The sequence below is a fragment of the Equus quagga genome, chromosome 3 (genome assembly GCF_021613505.1).
Source record: "Equus quagga isolate Etosha38 chromosome 3, UCLA_HA_Equagga_1.0, whole genome shotgun sequence".
Lineage (NCBI taxonomy): Eukaryota > Metazoa > Chordata > Mammalia > Perissodactyla > Equidae > Equus > Equus quagga.
Genome location: NC_060269.1, coordinates 99,056,290 through 99,080,121, shown reverse-complemented (window position 1 = coordinate 99,080,121; position 23,832 = coordinate 99,056,290). Strand labels below are relative to the sequence as shown.

Sequence of the window (23,832 nt, the reverse complement as noted above, 5' to 3'; positions counted from 1 at the left end):
GACAAAGAAGAAATATGACCAGGCAATTACTGTGACAACTAGCAAAATATAGCTGAATGTTTCTTCACAGGGGCCCTACTGAAGAAACTCTGTAGGATCAGAAGTTCCTTGTTTATGATCTAAACTTTTCCTCATGATTTTCTGTCAGAGAAATTTATGAAGACCATGGCCCGCAAATGCATTTCTTTCAAAGTAAGTCTTATCTTATGTATTTTATTCCTCTTCCTATAACTCATTGAAGAATGACTTCCCTTGTCTCCTAAAACGATATCCTGAATTGATCTAGAAAAAACACTATTTTATATAATACTACAGTTTTCATTTATAAATCAGTATACATTTCTAATCCTAGAATCAGTTCAGTTTTACATTTTAGAATGATGGAATAAGGTATAAAAATATATTCTTAATTTCACTTGGAAAGTATTTAGTCCCTGAAAAAGCTTGGCTCTCACTCCTATGATCAAGAAGTTAATAGAAGAATTTAAAAGTTATAATATGGTACTTAAAGTTCTGAATCTGAATCTCTTTTTACCCTAGGAAGAGATTTACACTTCTAAAATATATGGTTACTATTTAAGAGTCTCAAAAGGAAGTAAATTGATATCACTAGAAACTCAGTTCAATCAGAACTTCATAAATAAGAAAATAAAAATTGTTAAGCTCATACTAAGGTTTATCATGGAACATTCTAAGAAAGCTGAATGATTCTATGTTGGGTCAAGTTTCAAGGGAATTGAGAGTTAACAAAGGAATCCCTTTTGCTTTGCCCTTGACCATTTAAAACGTTTCCAAAATATATTACTCTAGCTTGTGGCCTATTTCTACTATAACGTAATCTTCTACTCACAATTTAAAACTCAAAATAAACATTCATCAGCATCTGCATTCTTAAAAATGACTCATTATAAAACCTGAGTATGTTGATGTTGATGCTACTGAAATTTCTATTTTAAATAATTTCCTAAAATAATGTCCCAAATTACCTTAATCATATCCAATTATTTTAAACTTATATATCTTAACTACTAAATTATTTTCCCTAAACTAGCACCTAAAAATATAATACATATTAAACATAATATTTCTTGCAAAGTTCTTATTTCAAGAAAAAAAAATAACCTTCTCTTTTTTCCTATAAATATCAGACTACTGAAAAGTACCAGGGCTGATATTTATAGAAACAGATAGCTTCAGGACTGAAATGGACCAATAGAGTGCTACTTGGTGAAACAGCTGGAGCAAAGAGGAGGACAGCCATAGCAACTCATCTGGTCTGCAGTCCTCCAGTACACAATTCCATAACGTGTGGGCTCTGCCTTTAAAAGATATTGAACCACTGTCCCAAAAGAGATATTAGATATCATTAATACGGAACAACTAAGACTATAGAAAAAGTACCCTTTATATCCTTTGACATAACCCGTCTTCTGATTTAGAATGCCTTTTAAAACATGAAAATACAAATGATAATTAATAGTGATATATTTACAACATGAAAGTAAGCAATCTCTAACCGCTCAACCTTAACAAAACTCCTAAGGTAAATCTTTTGCTCAAAAGAATTAATATTAATAATTAATTACAACGACTAGCATTGATTAAGCATCTATTATGGTTGAAAGCTACATTCAGCAACTTGTGCAAATTATTTCTAACCCTTATTACAATTTTGCAGTGTATTTTTAATTCTCACAGATAAAGAAACTGAGGCTCAGAAAGGTTAACTACAATCGAAGGCAGCAGAACAACTGGATGCTGTAGAGTTATTGCTCACACCTGTCTATCCAACTGCAAAGTGCATTCTCTTTGTTACACCACAGGGACCCTCTAGGACAGATGTGCATTTCCTAGGATGGCATCTATTATTAACACAGTCCTGTTGTTTCAAATCAGAAATTTCCCCAAAAATTTTCAGGCCGTGTTAATTTTAAATTTCTTTTAAATTGTATCATTCCAGGTAATAACTTTCAAAAGGCAAGACATGATTAATCTAGAAGACAGATGATTGCTAAATTAAGATTATTTATATTCCTGACATTTCCCTAGGGGAAATTTCCATTAGTTTTAATTCAGAAAGCTAACCTGACAAAAGTAAACATAGACTTTTTGAGATTTCCTTAAAAAAAACATAGATTCCCAAATTTCCTTTCTTCTCCATAAAGGGAACTTCTATACCCAACTTATAAGAACATTTCTTTAATTCCAAGTTACTTTCAGATTTCATTAAAACAAACAAAAAAATAGAAAACCTTCAGGTGTCATAATTTACTTGACTTTAGTGGTCCAGCCTACTTTGGAATAAAATTAGACAGAATCATTCGACCCATGATTTCTTCCACACTGCAAAGTTTTGCAAGATAGACCTTAAAGTCAAATAGCATTCTTATTTTCAAATGTATCTATCATACTGGTCTTAAAATAAAATACAACTCCTTGCCATGCCAGTATACCTCATTTAAAAAGTTTTAAAATAATATTAATAACGCAGACTTTAGATACTTCTGGAAGGCAAAAATATTTTCAAATTTTAACGTAAGCTAGAGAAAAGATAATTTTAATGTGAAACTTTAAAAAAACCCGTAAATAACAAACATATTGGGGACCCAATAATGCACTGGAATAAAATGATACCTATAACATATATTCCTCTATGTGTTTAAAAAAAGACAACCATATTTCATGATTTATAAATATAAACTTCTTTTGTTCCCTCCGTATTATACAAGAGCACATGACAATCACATTCTCTTAACTGACAGGAGAGTGGTTTTCACACATCCTAAAATTAGAGTTAATCATCAAGCCTTGTCAAAGATGCCTACCTCTGTAGTGGAAGTCTTTGGACATGTCTATGGGAGCCCGTTCTATTGCTGATCTCTTGTAGACAACATGAATCCTTCCTTTTTCTTCCTCCATCTGCTTACCTCTTTCCAAAGGTTCAATGAAATACTCATCATTATCACTTTTTATCATTCCAGCCTAGAGAAAGCATAAAATGTGTTAATTTTAAAAAGAAATACCTATTATTTTTAGCTCACAGTTACCTTTTTAAATAGCAAGAATATAATTTGTGAAAATAATGCTTTTTCTTTCCACTTTTAGCTGTAACTTTAAAATGGTTAAGTTATTTTTTTGAGTTTTTAAAAATCTTGTTGAGGTCACGTTAGTTTATGGCTGTGTAAATTTCAGGTGTTCATCATTATATTTCAACTTCTGTAGAGACTGCATCACGCTCACCACCAAAAGTCTAGTTTTCATCTATTACTGTACATATGAGCCCTTTTACCCCTTTTTCCCTCCCTCAACCCTCTTCCTCCCTGGAAACCACCAATGTGTTCTCCATATCTAAGCTACTATTAAATATCATTAATTCATATAAGGTGGAAATTCATATATGGTAGGAATAAAAAATTCATAGAATGTAGAATAAGAACTTTACATAGGGTAAGAATAAGAAAATCATACAACGTATGCATTTCATCAGACTGCAAAAGATGTGCATTTATATATTCTACTGGGTATTTCATCTCTAAAAGAAATCTTATGGGGCACATCAACTTGAGAAACATCTCAAGTTTCCCATAATAACCCACTGCGGAGCTGCTAACCGTGCACGTTTAGTATTCTTTTTAACTCACTTACGTCTTCCTTCTCCACCACCGTGGTATGAGAACAATGAGTTCTGCAGTGCACTCAGTACATAAACTTATTTCTGTCTTTAAACAGCCTCATTAAGCTTCAGTGGAAATCCTGCACTTCTAACATTTATTAATTTGAAGAACTAACTCATATTTTTCTTAACTTAATCTAACTTCACGATTTTATCTTTTTTTCCTCCTCAAGCTTCATCCTTTCACACCGAAAAGGCTATCTTTACATTAAATTCCTTCCACCTCTCTATTTTAGAATCTCTTTCTAACTTTGTATCATCTTTTGTTTGTTTAGAAAATGCTAGGACTATATTCAGTACTATAGTTGAAGAGAAATGATAGTGTTGTCTGAAATTTGTCCCTCGTTAAGTATCAAGTTGACATTACAGTCAAATAGTTACAGCTCATATTTCCACTTTAAAGTCATACATTCATACTTAGTATTAATTTAAATTTCAGTACATTTATTTGAAAACAATGTTGAAGAAATAATGTGTTAGTGTGGGAAGTGTAATTTATTTTCAAAATATATATCAGATCTAGAGGTAAGTCATGTTTTTCTTCCGAGGCCTTCAACTTATTCTACCTTTCCAAATATGAGGCCCCTGTCTCTCATGGAACATACGCTGGGATGGGCAGATTCTTATGCCTTCTAACACCTGATCTAACGGCTGTACCACTCTCTGTCAAGCAATATAGAAATGAAAGGTAGGTACAGCTTACTAAATAGCATTTGTTTTCAGCAAACATGCTTTTGACCACATTCAAATCTTTCCCCTTCTTTCCATCCTGACTTCTCCCACCAGGTACGCTCTCTCCCCTCGGTCCCCTGTGTAAGCCTCACAGAGAAGCCTTAGAAGTTACAGTGTCTCCACATACCATTTCTGCACCCACCTTGATGCTGTGCACATACAAACAGCCCTTGAACCTATGAACCATGTCTTACAAGAAAACACCACCACAGCTTCTTTATCATCTTAGTCCTTACTTTCTTGAACAAACTTCTAGCCTTCACTAAAAAGAACACTGAGTTAGTGGGCATTCAATAGTAATGCTGACACTCCAGATACAACTCCAATATTTAGAGTTATTTTCTCATCTGGTCAATTACCTTTTCCCTACTCCTGTAGGGAAATGCTCCTGTACTGCAAAATGCAGTTTTTCACAAGTGGCCTGATTAGATCTTCACCCTTCAGAGGTTTTCCTACAGTCAATGGATATATCTCCTCTACAAATACAATTCCCAACGTTCTTCTCATGCTTTGCAACTGGCATTGTAGTCTCTTTAACACTGGTATGATATTCTTACATCTCTTCTTACCAGTAGTTTCAACATCACTGTTTTTGCCTTTCTCAGGTGTAGATGGGTTAATAATGTTCATAAAACACATCTAAACTAAGCACAAACACAGTAACATACAACAAGCTAACAAACAGTATCATGTTCAAGGCTGAAGTGTCCAGTCTCATCACTACGCCATCTGTTGGTGGCAGGCAGCATTAACTGGTTTTATCTTGGAAACAGATCTTTTGATGTATACTTAAATTTATAAGTTGAAGTTCATCAGCGGGGGCTTCCATATTTATCTTTATTCCAGTCTTTCTTTGCCCCAAATCCAAATAGTCACCATGTTTGTAAAGTCTCTTACGTTCTTCTCCCAACCTTCCATTTCCACTGCCACTTCCTTAGTTACAGACTTCATCACTGCTCATTTGAATTACAGAAACTGCCTCCCATCTTGAGACTTTCCGTAGATCATAATGACTCTCCCAGATGAGTGCTTAACTCTGGATGGAAACAGTGGTCACTGAAGCAGTCAGCAACTCTGAGCAATGGGCAATAGCTATTGGGGACACGTGAAAGTGATGCAGAGGACAGTGAGGATTAGTCCACATGCCTTTAAAGACATTTCTACATACCTTCTATTGCAAATATTCAAATCCCAGGCCCCATGATGTACTTTCCCACAGGCCACAGGGAAAACAAAATTTAACACAGCTAAACCTCTCCTATAGAAGGCAATGAAAATTTAAACCAGGTCAAGGCAATATCAATGGCAAGGTAAGAGCTGGGTCATGTGACCTCCAGTAACTCCATGAACAGGAAATCCAAGAGCCTATTCTTTTATTCATTAATGTAAGCAAAGTTTACTGAAAAAAGTACCTTATATAAAACACTGCACCAGACACAATAGTAAATAAAAAATTCTCAAAGACTTGGTTCATTTGCCTTCTAGTTGAGGTAAATCTAGTTAAATAAAAGATATGCCTAAAGGTATTCAATGAAGTATGCTATGGAAAGTCCAGAAGGTAAGTGACATGGCAGTTGAGAGTCAAATCAAGTGAGACTGTTTTTCTCCACAATGTCACTACACATAGCCAACTGTCAGTAGGAGCTGCTGATTCTACACCCAAAATTATGTAAAATCTGTTTTGACTGGAACTCCCTAGTTCCCACCACAATGGGGACTTCACTTTGGCTACTGCTATTGTCCACACTGTCTCACACTTTCACACAGCATAGTAGACAAATTGCTCTTTTAAAACATCATATTAAATTAGACAAAGTAGGATGTGGTAACAAATGGACTGAACATGTAATGGCTCAAAACATCAGGTGCTTCTTTCTTGCTCACATGAAAACTCAGGTTAGTTCTAGGTCAGCTGGGAAGGGGTTCTGCTCCACCCAGCCATGCAGGTGTCCAGGCTGATGACGGCTCTGTCATTTCAATAGGGGCTCCCAAGTTTGCCCCGTCAGAAGAGGAATCAGCAGGAGGAAGCCCACATGGGAGGTTTTTAAGAGCTAGCTCCAGTTGTGGTATGCACCACTATCATTTATTTCCATGGGTAGGATACAGTCATGGCTCACAGACAACTGCAAAGAGAGCCAGGAAATGGAATCTGGCTGTGTGCCCAGGGAGAAAAGACCAATGGATTTTGATGAACAGATGGTGTTCTCAACCTCAAATAAGGTCATGTCACTCTTTTGCTTAAAACACTTCAAGTGCTTCCATTGCACTTAAAACCACACTCCTTCCCATGGCCTTCAAGGCCTGCACCATCTGGCCCTGCCTGTCAGCCTCACAGGTGCCACTCACCCTCCTCGCCGTGCCCCAGCTTCAGGGGACTTTCTTCAGTTTGGTTTTCCTCTGATATTTCCAAGCTCTTTTAGCCTCAGGCCTTTGAAATGCTGTTGGTTCTGCCTAGAAGGCCCTTCTCCCACCATGCCACACTTCCCTCAGCTAGCTTGTTTTTTGGCCTCCAGGTCTCAGTTTAAATGTTACTTCTTAGGAAATGATTTCCTGACTCCCTCACCCCTAGATAGATTAGGTGACCCCATGTAAATTAGGGCCCATCTTAACCAATCATTCTGACTCAGAGCAATATGTTTTTTTCTTTTAGAGCCCTTAACACAAATTCCAGGTTGTTTTACCTGAATGTTAAATTATTATTCTCTATCTCTCCATGGCACTATCAGCTCCTGAGGCAGATTTGTCTCTCTAACTCACCTTTGTCTCCTTAAGCATCAGCACAATTGCTGGCACAAAATATGCCTTCAATATATTTTTGATAAAAACTACACAAATGAGGGGTATAAGCAAGAGGATGAAGAATTTTTAGAGACGTGTGGCAGTCTTGAAAAGGTGGGAGGACTGCCATGGTGGTGGTGTGACAGAAGGCATTAGACATGAGACAGTCCAGGCCTGAGCAAAGTTCTAAAGTGCAAAAGCCCAAGACACACCTGAGGACAATGAGCAACCGTTCACTCAGGGGACAGGCTGTGCAGGGCAGTTCTGGGAAACAAGGCAGTGGAGGATTTGTATTTCCTCAAGTCTGAATTTTAATATATACAATGAAGAACAAAAAACAAACATGGATCAGACAGACTAGAACAAAGTGGTATTTTAAGATTTATCTGGTGATTAAGTGCCAGATGGAAGAAAGACTAGAAAAGTAACAAGCAAAAGGCTAAAATAAAAGTCCAAGTGGCAGAAGTGGCAATGGGAAGAGAAAAGGGGAAAGAGAAAGAAAATAAAAAAGGAACGAATTCAAGACTGATTACAGGAAAAAGTAAATACTTGTTGCCTTTTAAAATGGAAGCTCCTCTCCATAAAACTTGCCAAGGGCTCCCCTCGTCACTCAGGTTAATAACCAAAGTTCTTACAAGGGCCCCTTCAGCCTTCCCTGCTCTTGGCTCCATCACCTTCACGGCCCCATCACCTCTCGGGCCTCATCTCCTTAGCCTGGCCTTGCCGGCTCCACTCTAGCCACATAGGGCTCGGTGCAGATCCTTGAACAACCAGGCGTGTGCCCTTGTCAAGGCCTTTGCACTGGCTCTTTCCTTGACTTGGAATCCTGTCCCCCTACAATGTCACATGCCTCTTTCACCTCCTTTAGTTCTTGCCTAAGTGCTACTCCTCATGAAGCACACCATGACTACCCACCCAGCACCCCCAAGTCCTCTTACCCTGCTCCATCTTTTCCACTGTACTTAGGCTTTCTAAGTACTAAATAATTTAACCACTTATCACGTTCATCATTCCTTGTCATTCTCCCACCACTACCCTGCTGGTCAGGAATTATTTTTAGTCTGTTTTGCACACTATGTATCCCACAGGCCTAAAACAGTGCCTGGCACAAACTAGATGCTAAATAAATATTTGTTGAATGAAAAAATGGGAAAAAAAGGAAGAAAGAAGAGAGAAAGGTGTAATCCAAGGTCACTCCCAAGTTTTGAAGTTGAGTGACTAGGAAATTAATGCTTTCATTCACAGAAACAGAGAGGCAAAAAGGGAAAGCTGATTGGAAAGGCAGGGAGAAGCCTGGTTTAGTTTTAAGCATGTTCACTTGAGGTAGTGGTGAAAATGCCCAAAGCACAGTGGAGAAATGCAGAGCTGCTGTTCAGAAAAATTGCCATAGCCACAAATATAATGGAATTGGGATGCATTTTCTCAGAGGTGATACCTAAAGCTGTTGGAAAAAGATGAACAAGAAAACTTCATAAAGGGATTTGGGGGAAAGCCAATCGAGAATCTTGGGAAATGCTCACAGAACCTTTGGATATTACTATACAGGAAATTCCTAAAATCTGAACTCTGGACCAGGGCCCACAGGGCCCAGCATGGCCTGGCACTGTCTATCATTCTGATGTCTCCTAACCCTTTACACCTTGCTCTTTCTTCTCTAGCCACATGGGCCCTATTCCCCCTGTCACTACCCCCACCTACATAAATTAGCTTCCTCGTCACCCTCTATCCCGATCTTTTTTTCTTAGATGATTGTCTGTTACCCTTTTGGAACACAAGCTTCATGTGAGCACGAACTTTGTCAGATTCACTGCTATATCCCAGGGCCCAGAACAGGGCCTGGCTCAGCGTAGGCACCTAATATTGGAGGGATGGCGAGAGAAGAAATTAATGTAAGAAACGGATAAGTGAAAATAAAACATCTTAGAAGGAAATTGAAAAGGAATGGCAAGAGAGACAGGAGGAAAACAGAGTCACGGGCATCCAAGTAAGCGAGAGTTTTGACAAAATAAAAGTAACTGCAGTGAAGAAGACACAAAGAATAAAGACTGAGAAGGAAATTAAACAAAAGTGTCTAATTAGAGTAGTGGGAGCTGAAAGCTATTACACGAGTCATGGAAAGGGTAGGTGGCAAAACTACATTTATCTCAGATCTTAGACTGTTCAGAGCCATTATAGGTAGATTCTTCTGCTGCTCTTCCCACCACACTATATTGATTTTTCTCCCTCAGTAGCTACCGAAAATGGAGTGACTCTTTAAAAAGTACCTGTGTTTTTAGACAAGACCACCCCATGAATACCTAATAGGAGAAAAACTCATCAGCACTAATAATTAAGTATTGAAGGCTCTCTTATCCACTAAGATATTCGTTTCAGTCGTCACACATTCAACGAATATTTTTGGAAGCTCAAAGACCATACACTGTCACCCCTCATATTAAGTAACTCACACGACTGCTCTCAGGTTCCCACAGTTTTATTTCACAGGATACAGTGAACTTAAAGGAATAAAACCCAATATGTATAAAATAAAAAAGTCTCAGACCATGGCATTCAAAATACTAGTGTTATTTATAATGCTGCCAGAAATTTAAAACTTTTAAATTATAAGATAGAAATTTTTAGAAATGTCACACATAAGATTACATATGGTCCTGAGGGATTCTGTTTAAACAGATGCAATCATTTTTAATCCATCTTAAATGTTACTTAACTCATGTATGATATCAAGATAATATTTTATAAATTTCCCTCTATGACACAAAGCCCTCCACATTTACTATTTTATAATCCCATGAAACAATACAGGAAATATTTATGTATTTATCAAACTATTTTAAAAATATAGCACAGATTAATTTTTTAAATATTTATGTTTAGTACAGTATTAAGCATCATATATTAAAAGTATTTTATTATGTTTTAATTAAGTCTTCACACAGGCTCTTTGACAGCATTTTGGAGGGGATATTTATAAAACAATGATCTCTGCTAAAAATCCAGCTGCTTAATTCCCCTCTCATCTGGTCAACTCTTCCAGATACATCACTCAAGGCAAGCACTGCCAGGAATCCAGAATTAAGCTAAATAGCCTCTGAGCATGGAAATAGCTATTACAAAGGCCATGCTCCTTACTCATTAGGAGGGTTCCTCACAGTACATTGGACACTCAATTCTAATAAACCAGGTTAGACGGCTTCCACATCCTCATCAGAGTGCAAACAGCAAAGGAGAGTAAGGGGTGTGGGGTTCAGGAGGTTTCAGATGAGACAACATCTACGAACGCCTTTGTAAACTATAAAGCCTTACAACAAATATAAAACTTTAGTCTTTATGTGTCAATAATAATAAACGTCAGTCACCAAGAAGAAACTAAATTGTGTTTAACTTGGTTTAAAATGAAAATCAGTATAAAAGACATTCTAAAAAGAGTTCCAACAAGAATTACTAATGTTTTCTTGAAAATTCTGTGCCAGATATTCTAAGAGACATATGCTATGGAAACATTCCATTTCTAACTGCGTCACCTAAATGTTGTTTTACTGCAGTGATTCTCAAATCTGTTAGGAAAGAGAGTAGCTAGGTAGCTTTTTTTGGAATGCTAGGAAATATGTGCCAAATATGTAATACATAATTGCAGCTGAAGCTAGCTAAAAAGCCATTATTTTATGCTTAATTGGTTACAATCTTTTTTTTTTTTTTTGAGGAAGATTAGCCCTGAGCTAACTACTGCCAGTCCTCCTCTTTTTGCTGAGGAAGCCTGGCCCTTACTAACATCCATGCCCATCTTCCTCTACTTTATATGTGGGATGCCTACCACAGCATGGCTTGCCAAGCGGTGCCATGTCCGCACCCGGGATCCGAAGTGGGGAACCCTGGGCCACTGAGAAGGGGAACGTGCGAACTTAACCGCTGTGCCAGCGGGCTGGCTAAATTGGTTACAGTCGTATAGTAGTTGTAGCATAGAGAAGGAGTCATAAATTTTAAATGTCTAGCTTAAGTTTTAAACTAGTTTAATTAAACAGTTTAAGTTTTAAATGTCTAGAAGAGACATTGAGAAAATTTTATATTAATGTGGTGTGTATGAGAAAGAGAATAAACTTAAATATAATATTCAAGAAAGACTATCACTGGGGCTGACCCCATGGCCTAGTGGTTAAGTTCAGCATGCTACACTTCGGTGGCCTGGGTTTGCTTCCTGGGCATGGACCTACTCCACTTGTCAGTGGCCATGCTGTGGCAGCAACCCACATACAAAATAGAGGAAGATTGGCACAGATGTTAGCTCAGGGTAAATCTTCCTCAGCAAAAAACAAACAAACAAACAAAAACTAATCTTCCTCAGCAAAAAACAAACAAACAAACAAAAACTATCAGTATACCTTAGTGGTGTAACAACTCCATCTTAGCTTACTAACATTTTGAGAAAACATTTGAGAATGTTATTACACATTTTGAGAATCACCATTTCACTGTGTTGCTTCCTCCAACATCTATTCCATCACTTTACCAAGTGAACATACTGCCTGGTTCCTGTTTTATCACTAGAATGGACACGTTATTTAATGTTGATTTCCAAATCTTTACTGAATTTCAGGGGGTACTTCAATGATATCCCCCAAAATTTCTACAGATGAGGCACTGGGCAAAGCCTAATAGTTAAGAAGGGTTGGAAATTATAGTGAGGAGAACTGATTCAAAGCTGTATTTATTGGGGCCAGCCGGGTGGCGTAGTGGTTAAGTTTACGTGCTCCTCTTTGGCAGCCTGGGGTTCACAGGTTTGGATCCCAGGTGCAGACCTACACACTGCTCATCAAGCCATGCTGTGGTGGCATCCCACATACAAAATAGAGGAAGACTGGCATGGATGTTAGCTCAGGGACCATCATCCTCAAGCAAAAAGAGCAAGATTGGCAACAGATGTTAGTTCAGGGACGATCTTCCTCTGCAACAACAACCAAAAAGCTGTATTTGTTAACCAACACCACTATTTCTTTACTTAAATTAAAGAAGCTTAATTATTTGGAATGCATTTGAATAGCATTTATGAAGATTAAGAAGTAGCTAAAATATTCCCCAAGCCATGCCACTGATTTCTATAAGGCCTTCCCTTATCCCAAAGCCTGAAGTAATTTTTACTCTTTTTAGATTCCCAGAATTTATCTATACTTCTGTGGTACTTATCACTGTCAATCTTTTTTTCATAATTATTTATGTTACCTGTGCTAGTGCCTGGAAATTAGGAAATGTTGAATAAGACGTCAGTTGAACCAAAATATAAATCTGATTAAACCCCAGATTTATATTTGGGTTTGGCTGGCATTTCATTTGACAATGATCCTGCTGGATCACTTCTGACTCTCAACAGCATCAAACACAATGCCCTGCAAATTGATAGCATTAAATGAGTATTTGCAGACTCTCCTCCATGAAGGGGTTGAATGGGCCCTCCAGTCAGGCAGATATTACGGTTGGAGTCATAAATTTCAAAAAAAAAAAGGATTATGCCATCTTGACTCACAATTCAATTAACTGCTAAAGCAAATGGATCTAACCTTAATCAGTGACATTAGACGTCACCATTTCAGCCCCTTAATTAGAGAGCATAAGCTCCAACCCTCTGCTGCCTGATCCTTACCAAAATCTAGATTGCAAGAAATACAATTCTAGGAAGATTTCCTGAAGGCTAAAGGATTTTCTAAACATACAATTCCTATTATTTTCTCTAATCTTCACTACCAGTCCCTGCCTCCATCAAGCCAGGCCACTGTTATTTGAGCCCCTAATAGAACTGCTTTCATTCAACTATATAAAGTATTAAACTATCAATGCATGATGAACGAGATTACAGAAAGAGCCCAAAAAGTTCACTATTGCAATAAAAGTATGTTTGTAGTTGAGAACCTCTCTCAGTGTCATATACTCTTTGCTATATAAGAATCCAGAAAAAAACCACAATTCTCAGATGATAGTAACAGGAACAGTGTTGTTTTGCTTCATCTGCAAAACTGACTTATTTTTATTTTATAAACACTGTGTACTATATAATTGATCAATATCTGTAAGAAAACTCAGAGTCAAATTTGTATTCTACCTTTAAGGCAATTCTGTGCCACGAGTCCTTGGATCCTGACATTTTCTTGGACATCAGTTTTCCTTCTCTTACTTTCCCTTCTTGCTGACTCAACCTATTTTCAATAACTTATTGTATGAATGCATATAAACCGCCGCCTATTCTTTATCATATTGAAGGAGGTAGGTACTTGTTGAATGAAAGTACAAGCCCCACATACTTCCAGTTAAAACTAAGACAACATTATGGTTTATTTAATTTGAAACAAGAAAGCAGATTGTTCTGGAAATGCGTGAATTATAGGATTAAATGTATCAACAATGTTTAGCATTATCCAATAATTCATAAGTATATTAGAATTCCTGAAAGAGCTGGGGATGAATAAATGATCATTTTGATCATTTTTAGCAAAATGTGACAGCTCATAACTTTAAATCTTGCTTTGCTCTAATTCTCAATGATTTACAGTGTACAATGGTCACACAAATATAAAACAAACAAAATGTATTTATTTTTAATTTGAGTATTGATTCTATGTCTTTGGGAATTCCATATATATTAAGAAATGCACATACCCAAGATATAACCACAATAATTTTGGCAGAAGGCGCATGTGAACCAAAGCAGCAAGTTTTCTGTTATTTATTTCCTCTCGCTGCTTTTTAAAACATGAAGCAAATCAAATGAACAACAATATCAACAACAACAACAACAAACACAACCAAAGCAGCCAACGAGAGAAGAACAAAAGAGGGGGAAAGGCGTTTGTAAAAAAGAAAAAAAGAAAAGAGAAGAAAGGTTATTCCAACCAAACTTTACGCTCCAACTTCATAAGGTCAGCAAAATGAGAGAAGGAGCACAAGTGAGAGGCAAAGAGACAGAACAGGAACTTCTGAGGAGTCCTCGTGCCTTTCACTCCACAATAAAAATCCACTTTAGGCCTTTCTCCATCTTCTGGTATAATAGGTGCCTAGTATAAATGTGCCTCGACAGTCATGATAAATTTGTCGCTAAATATTTATAAAGGTGAAATATCCAAAAATGTCAAGGCACAGAAAATATAGCTGACTTTTTTCTTTTGTGGAAGGTAGCAGAAAATTGAAATACAGAAATTGTGCAACACCCTTAGGTACCTTTTGCAATTTAATAGTCAGTTTATTAATTGAACAACCTAAAAAGAAATTACGTGTACTGCAGGTCACTCACAGCTACTGTGCTTGTGCAATTACAGAGGGAGAAGATGGGGATACAAGAAGGGAAGAAGAGGAAGAAGCGTGTGAAGGGGACTGAATTAGGAGATGAGTACGGGGAGAGGTTTGACTACACTAATTTTGAGGAAGTCTTAAAAATCTCTAGTAAAGTGATTTTCATAAATGTCTTACATTTATGGAATTGATAACATTTAAAATATTTTATTCATTTAAAGAAAACCTGGATTCCTATTCATAAAGAAATAAATCATCCCCTAGTGTATCTGTTTTGATTTTTCATGCTGAGTTTCTCATGTTAAAGCATTTTTGTCTAGTAATTTTCCTGAGTCATGATGAGTTTATGAGGACATAAAAGAAACTCTCTCAGAAAAAAATTAGATGACTAAAGCCCTGAGAAGATCAAAGATTACAAATATTCATTTTATTAACATGGTCAATTCAACAAACCAATAGATCCCTTCTGATTAAATGCTCAAATTTCCTTGATGGTCCTGCCACTAACATACCTACCTGCTGGCTTAAAGATAAGATGAACCTACCTGTCTTAGCATAAGGGAGGAACCTAGCTTGGTTGACACAGGATTTGGTTCTGCTCATAGCTTTGCTACTAACTACTATGACTTTTGAAAAGTCATTTAAGCTCTTTGGGGCTCAGTTTCATAATCTGAAAAATTACAAGAGTTTTACTAGATAATCTCTAAAATGACTTCCAATTAAACTATCTTCCAATTTGAGAGCTCCTAGGAAAGATGTAAATTTGAAAAGCTTTTCCTGCCAATATCCCAAGACCCACTTATTCCCATGATAAATAACTTCAAATACGATCTTAAGACTAATATAAAGTAGGTCGCAAACTTTAGCGTGCCAAAGAAATTAGGTCCCAACCTCAAAGACTTTTCCACGTTTCAGCTCCAGAGAGCCTGATTCAAAAGGACTGGGACAGGGATCAGAAATGTGCAATTTTAACAAGCACTTCAGATGCTGCAAATAGTAGTAGTCTAGAAATTACAGTTTGAGAAAAACTGCTTGAAAAACACTGTGCCAATTAAAATGAATTTTTGGATATTTAAGAAGATGACTATTTAAAGGAAACATGAGTAAATGGAATTTATGAATTTAACTCTACGTAATAATTAAAATACGTAATAGTCAACTACTAAAGATATAATAAAACACATATATTTCTCAGGTTTTTAAGAGTTTGTAGAAAGAGTCAGGGTGTCTTAACAGCTATAAGAAACAAATGAAAAATCATATTCTTCCATTCAGTAGAAAATAGATATCTACTAACAGTCAGCTGTCATGGAAAGAAAAAGCTTTATAAACTCCAACAATTAAAAATAGCTTAAGGGGAATGTAAAGTCCAAAAGAACCTAACTTTTTGATCTTAGAAATTATTCAAAACAGCATTATAATACATACCAAAGTAGATGATCATTCCAAACCTCTTGAGTCTAGGAGATTAATGCTTAACAATTACTGAAGCTACGATTGTGCATTACACTATATTTTGAGGGTACATACTGCAGATATATTTACTGCTCCTAAAAAGACACACTTTTTATCAAATGAGGTAGGTTCATCTTATCTTTAAGCCTGGCAGGTAGGTTTCTTAATGCAAGATCATAAACAAAATTTGAGCATTTAATCAGAAGGGAACTATTGGTTTGCTGAATTGACCATGTTACTAAAATAAATCTTTGCAAAAAATATCACAATTAACGTGAATAGAGTTAAAATTAGCAATGATAGGTATAATTCAAAGCATAGAAATTCTGCTTGTAAATAGGAATTCAATCCAGATCAGTTCAACTATTCCTTCAGCACTTTCTATTTTTCTGCCATTGGGGGGATGCTGGCAAGCCTACATCACGGTCCATGTCTCTCAGGGCAGCATTTCTCAAAATTTAAAGTGTAAATAAATCACCTGGAGATCTTGTCGATACAGATTCTGATTCAGCGGTCAGAGATTCTGTTTCTAATAAACTCCCAGGTGACATCGATGCTTTTGATCCCCAGACAACATTTTTAGTAACGAGGCCTCAGGGCATTTCAGCCTCAGTGGGTTAAACAGAGGAAATCCCATGAATTAGATATAGGTCAATGTGGCTGATTGTATTTTCCAAAGATGGCCCACACACAATCTCCCATCCTACACCGTTTTTCTCATGATGACCTTGCCACATGTCCATCAAGAAGTAGAGTTTAATTTCCCTCCCCTTGAATCCTCCAGACTTGAGGTCACATTGGTTTATAAATTATGTAAATTCCAAGTGTACATTATTATATTTCAGCTTCTGTATAGCCTGAATCATGTTCACCACCAAAAGTCTAGTTTCCATCCATCACCATACATATATGCCCTTTTACCCCTTCGCCCTCTCGGCACCCCCTTCCCCTCTGGTAACCACCAATCTGTTCTCCTTATTTATGTGTTCGTTTGTTTTATGCTAAGCAAAACAAGTCAGACAGAGAAAGACAAATACCAAATACCGTATGTTTTCACTCATACGTGGAAGAGAAACAGGCCATCTCTTGTGACTCATTTGTGATCAAAAGAATGTGGTGGAGGTGTCACAGCATGATTTCTGAGCCTTGTTGGGAAGAAGCCTTGCAGCTTCTGCCTCAGTCTCATGGAACACTCTCTCTCCAGATGCTTCCTCTCGGATATAGTTGCCACTCTGTGAGAAGCCCAAGCCATATGAAGAGGCCATGTGTAGGCACTCTGGTCACAGTCGAAGCCTTCGAAGCACTCAGTCCAGTTACCAGACGTGTGAATGAAGAAGCCAGGTCCGTATAGTCCCAAGACTCAGCCATTTGAATTACTCCCGGTCTTCTGAGCATTCCCAGACGAGGACCCAGACATTCTGGAGCAAAGACAAATCATCCACACTTGCCTCTCTGAATTCCTGACACACAAAATCCATTAACATAATAAAATAGCTGTTGTTGTTTTACACTCTAAATTTGGGTGGTTTGTTACACAACAATGGAAAACTAAAAGAATGGAGTTAGAGTTCAGCTAGAAAAAAGGGAACACCTAGTGAATAAAACCAAATACTTGATCGTTGGATAATATTTTTAACTGTGTAGACAAAGTTGTGTAGCTAAGAGAGGGAAGGTCTGGTAATAGAGACAAGGCTTCCAAAACTGTTGCAAGAACTCAAAGGAAAAGTTTGGCTGGAACAGAAGGTGAATCCTGAGATGAGGCAAGAGATTATAACAGAAATTGAATGGGGATACAATAGCAAAGAAACTTTGAAGGAATCAACAACAAATAAATAGTAATCAATTAGATGGAAATCTGAGAACATATAAAGGAATTCGAAAATAGAACATGGACTGTTAAGACTTTAGGATGGTTCCTGGTTCCATTAACCAGAATACCCATAAAGCAAAACATAAATCAAACTAGAGAGAGCAAAGGAAAGGCTGTAAAGAGAGAAATGGAAGTGACACAAATAGACAGAACACCCAGTGGGCATAAATAAGAATGGAAAGAAAGAATTATAGCACAATGGCTAAAATATCATGGAATCCCGTGATATTTCCTCTAAACAAAATTTTTAGAGTCCCTACTATGAGTCATTCACTGTTCCAGGAACTGGGGGTATAGTAAGGAATATGACAAAGTCACTACCCCACAAAGCTTAAAATACTAGTGAGGACAATAAACAAGTATAGGATGTACTTTCATACAGTGATAAGTATTATGAAGAAAATAAAGCAGAGTAAAGGGATAGAGAAATTTGGGGCAAGGGGAATGGGAGAGATCTATAAGGTCTGTATACACTGAATATAACCAAGAAAAAGCCTATGAAGAGCAAGTAGTAATGACAGAAAAAGGTAGGGGTTACTATGGATAGTTACCAACAGATGAGAAGATAGCCTAAGATAGCTTCCTACCCACAATCCACCAGGTGGTCTGGTCAGAAAGTTGAGAGTCACTCTTGATCCTTGTGTAGCAGAGGCTGTTGGTACTCACCCCTACCTGTGTTTTCCTCTTCTTTCTAGGCACATAGGAGAACTGCATTTCCCAGGTTTCTCTGCAATTAGGCATGTCCAGACACTAGCTAATAGAATGTGGGTGGATATTATGTATGCTACTTCTTAGACTATCCATACAATCCTCCCCCAGCACCCTCGATGTGAGAGCATGGGAAAAGAGAACCGTTAGGTATTTGTCTCTATTTTCCCTTCCTGCCACACCACAGATTTGACAGTGGTGGTGGTGTCTGTTCCCCTAAGGTACCCTCTTGCATGGCCCCTACTTTCATACCATTTCTCTGCCTTGACCCTTGAGGTCTTGGGACAAAAATGACATCCAGCTCTTGATAGGCTCTGGGTGCCTCACCATTCCATGTTCATTCCCTTACCCCTGCCCTCACCTCTTTTAAAGAGTCCCTTGATAAAACTGAAGCCAGGTACTTGAGGGTTACTGTAAACATTCAATAAGAACACGGTTACCCTTCAACCTTGCTCCCAGTACAGACAGAGATTAAAAGAAGTTAATCTATGCATCATTATAAGTTTGTTAATTTGCTGTTTTCTTGTTTAATCTGAGGGTTGACTCAAGGGTCACAAGGATTTATGAGCTTATTTTCCAGAATAAAAAGAACTCCTTTAAGGAAGTGACAACCACCAGATAACCAGCCCCTAGCTGTTGCTGACACCCAGAAGTCTGGTTGCCCAAGGGCTTCTCTGGAGTGAAAGAAACATGGACTTCCCCTTTGTTTCTCCAAAAGTCTTCCTCCCAAGCCACTTACCCCTATAAAGACTCCCTGCTTTCTTCATTTTTTAAGGCAGATTTGAGAGAACCTATCCTCCTACCTTCTCGTTTTGGCCAATTCAAATAAATCTCTCTCTACCTCCAAGCATCGATGTCTCAATGATTGGCTTACTGTGCATTCGGCACATGAACTTAGATTAAGAGATTTGATACCAAAAAATTTTCTCAGTTAAACCTTTTAAAGAATGTCACTACTCCTTACCAGGACCTGGACAGACATTATCCTACCTCATTAAAAGTTGGAATAAAGAGTAAAATACCGAGATATTAAGGAGAACTAGTAAAAATGATACAACTTGAGAACTGAGAGAGATCTTGGAAATCACCTTGAGCCTCTCTATCTTATTTTATACTGATGGTACCCACAACCAATAATGGAATTTGTTTTACATTTTCTACACAATCATTATATTTAGTTCACACCAAAAGAAAATATATGCCAAACTCTTCATATATATCAGAATATTTACTTATGATATCTATAATTTTTCAGAAAAAAGGTAATAAGATCCAATTCTTAAATTTAACACTCAGAACTAGTTCTACATTGCAACAGCATCCACCTCAGCTGGAAGGCAAAGAACATATATTTCTTAGTTCTCATTCTTTCAATGAAACCCTACTCCATTTACAGAGCCGCCAAATGGCTGAAACAGCCCAAAACAGTTTACAGTACTGAAATATACTGACTTTTGCCCCTGATGATCTTATTATGATGGAAAAAAGCAAGCTTTAACCACAGCTGACCTTGATCATTAATGTCAGCTCCTGATCAAAAGCCACACCCTGCCTGCAAGTCACATTAAAATGCTGAAGCGTCTCTACAGCTAGAAGTTCAGTAGTGGCAAATGTCCATTATCAAGCTCCAGGGATAAAGACTTTTTTCTAGTTCCCTCAATTTTCCTCTAAATTTACCCTGGCTCTATAGCACTCATCTCATATCTTGAGTTTCTTCTAACATTCTTGTTCTGGGATACAACATTAGCTAATATGTACCATTCCAAGGAAAGGAGAGGGCGTATCTGTCAAAAAAGCTCACCTGACTTCAAACCAAGCCTTGACCCTAGCACATGAAATATGAGGCTAAAGCATTTGTTATTTTGAATAGCTACATTTGTTGATCTAATATGCGCCAGGCAGAGAGTCCACTGTGTTTCACACATTTTATCTTCCTGAATTTTCCTCCCACACCCTTGCTGTATGAAAATCCAACATCACACAAACATGATATCTTTCTATAACAAAACTTATTGAAGTTTGTGCTGTTACTAAACTACATTTTTTAATGTCATAACTTTGGTTAAATAGTATGCTTGCATATAAATGATTTTCCAAGCATTTATAGTGGTTATTTCTTACAAAATCTAAAGAACAACGAGGTGTGCTTTCTGTTATGTATGCCAGCTGATTAATGCTTTTGTTCTTTCTAAATTGTAAATGTATATCACAGGGATGTGAGCTAGGATTAGAAAAAAAAAAATTGTTTTCAACAACAAAGCACAGTTTTTCCAGAATGGCTGGCCTCTCTTGCTTCCTATTACTATCCAGCACATCAATCAACTAGACAAGTGAGGTAGGAGAAATCCCAGTAAAAGAGTACCTGGCCAATAACTGATCACATAACTAACTATCAAATACAAATGGCAAGCCTCTGCCTTCAAACGTGAGCACATCCTGATCTTTAAGTGGCCCTTGAGAACAAAGTAAATAGACCACTGGTGGTCTGCATCCTGAGATTGATAATGCTGCAAACGAAATGGAGCTTTTGTCCACCCAAGAGAAGTTAGTTATGCACCTAAGTTCCTGAGGTCCAAATATATGGCACTATAACAGTGATAACAATGTCAATTTACACTTACATAGCCCATTCTATGTTCATTTGCTCAGTCAGTCTTTAAAACTACCTTGTGCTATTTAAAAACCAGGACTTAGGGACGTTAAATGACATGCCCAAGGTCAAATAGTGAGTGGCAAAACTAGAACTTAATCCATATCTTTCAAGCCCTAACCCAGTGTTTTTTCTACCCTTATTGAGCAGAAAAAGATCTCAGACCTATAAGAAATTCAAACCCTAAAAAAAAAAAATCCAATTAAAAAATAGGCAAAGGATCTGAACAAACATTTTTCCAAAGAAGATATACAGATGGCCAACAGGCACATGAAAGATGTTCAATATTACTAATTACTAGGGAAATGCAAATCAAAACTACAATGAGATTACTTCAGACCCATCAGAATGGCTATAACTAACAAGACAAGAAATAACAAGTATTAGAGAGGATGTGGAGAAAATGGAACACTCATACACTACTGTTGGGTATATAAACTGGTGCAGCTACTATGGAAAACAGTATGGAGATTCCCCAAAAAATTAAGACTAGAACTTCCATATGATCCAGCTATTCTACTTCTGAGTATTTATCCAAAGAACACAAAAACATGAATGTGTAGATATCTGCACCCCTATGTTCACTGCAGCATTATTTACAATAGCCAACACTTGGAAACAACCAAAGTGCCCATCAATGGATAAATGGATAAAGAAGATGTGGTATATATACACAAGGAATACCACTCAGCTATAAAAAAAGATGAAATCTTGCCATTGGAAACAACATGGATGGACCTTGAGGGTATTATGCTAAGCAAAATAAGTCAGATGGAGACAGTCAAACATCGTATGATTTCCCTCATAAGTAGAAGATAAAAACAACAACAGTAACAAACAAATGAATAGACATAGAAATTAGATTGGCAGTTCCTAGAAGGGAAGGGGGAAGGGAGAAGGGCAAAAGGGGTGATAGGGCACATGTGTACAGTGATGGATAGTAATTAGTCTTTGGGTGGTGAACATGATATAGCGTACACAGAAACTGAAATATAATGATGTACACCTGAAATTTATATAATGTGATAAACAACGGCTACTTCAATTAAAAAAAAAAAGAAAAAGGAAATGCAAATCCTGGAGCTCCACTGTAAACCAAGTGAATCAAATACTCTGAGGCTGGGTCCAATGGTAGGCAGAATTCTAAGGTGGTCCCCATTAATGTCCTTATGATTGGCAACGATTTAAAAGAAAAATAATCCCCTAGTCTTCAAAGTTATGGAGAAACATTCTTAAACATTACTATGGAATTATGAATTATTACCATCTTTCAGGGGGTTAATTTAACAATGTGAATCAAAATTCTTAAAAATGCATATATCTGTTGTCTCAGCATTTCCACTTCTAGGAATTTAAATTTATACATGCCAAGTAGAAATAATAAATAGGTTATAAGTAAATCAATTACGGCACAGCCACATAAAAATTAGGTTTTTGAAGCATTTTTATGGTCAGGAATAGATCCTGAGTTCTAATGTTTAGTAAATAGCAAAATGCCATGGATAGTCTGTACCACTAGAACCATCTGACATCAAAGATTTGTCAACCAACTTCCTAAAATATTCTCAAAGTAACTGAATGTTATAAAAGAAAGATCTGCACTAATTCATTGTAACACAAAGATTATCAGATAGCTAGTTTTCTGCCCATGGATCTATATCTCCCTTAGTTGATATTAAGGAGTTTATGGCCATGATAATAACCCGATTTCTATCACAATTTGTCACTCTCAAGTAAGAGTTTAGGTTGAAAAGTTGACACAGCATACACTCTGCTAGGGTTATGTGGTCAACAATATTCACCAGTTCTGAAGCTTTCAGCCAGGTCTTCATACTGGTCCACTATGAACAGTCCTCCAGAGGGTCATGACAACAGAAGCAATACTATGATGGGCTCTCCTAGAGTCACATGGCTTTGATTATTTCAGCACTAATGATAACTCAGACCCATAAAGTGAAGAAAAAAAGAATTGTTTCTGGTCTCACAACTGCTAGGTAGAGTCACGTGGTATATCTGCATTCATTAACATCAATAACAAATAATGCACTAATAGTAGTCACGGCAAAATACAGGCAGTTTTGGGGAAACAAATAAAAGTACGCTTACCATTTATAAGATTCTTTCCATTGAATAGGATAAGTGTTTAGTTTGATGGAATTGTTTCACCCTTTTGAGTTCCCATAAGTGTTTTTTTGTTTTGTTTTGTTTGCCCCTTCCTGGTGAGTTTTAGCTATTGTGATTTATAGTGAGGTTAAGCCAGAGTAAACCGACAGCACTCTCCTTTACATGTATGGAAATCAGGGCACAGGGAAGCAGCAGGACGACACACAGAGCTAGCAGGAGTAAGACAAGGGTTCATGGTCTCATAAACAAAGGCTGCTGAAAGGCTCAGTGTATGTTACTGTTCACAAATAAGAGTTCCTTCTTTCACGTAGAAAAATTTTAAAGCATTATTCTCAAACTTTTTGGCCTCAGGACCCTTTTGCACTCTTTAAAATTATTGAGGATTCCCAAAGAGCCTTTGTTGATGCAGGTTATGTTTCTTGGTACTTGTTATATTAGAATTTAAAACAAAAATTTACAAAATATTTATTAATTCACTTAAAAATAAAATAGTCAGGGCCAGCTCCATGGCCGAGTGGTTAAGTTCGCGCGCTCAGCTGCGGCAGCCCAGGGTTCGGATCCTGGGCG

General features: G+C 37.2%; 1 protein-coding gene across 1 annotated transcript in view; it reads right to left on the bottom strand.

The window, feature by feature from the left end:
- Positions 1-23,832, bottom strand: part of LOC124236802 (A disintegrin and metalloproteinase with thrombospondin motifs 3-like) — a 184,846-nt gene that overhangs the window by 20,880 nt on the left and 140,134 nt on the right. The window contains exon 4 of the mRNA XM_046655751.1: positions 2,826-2,982. Within this exon, the coding sequence (XP_046511707.1) occupies positions 2,826-2,982 (157 nt within the window). The remainder of the gene's footprint in view (positions 1-2,825; positions 2,983-23,832) is intronic.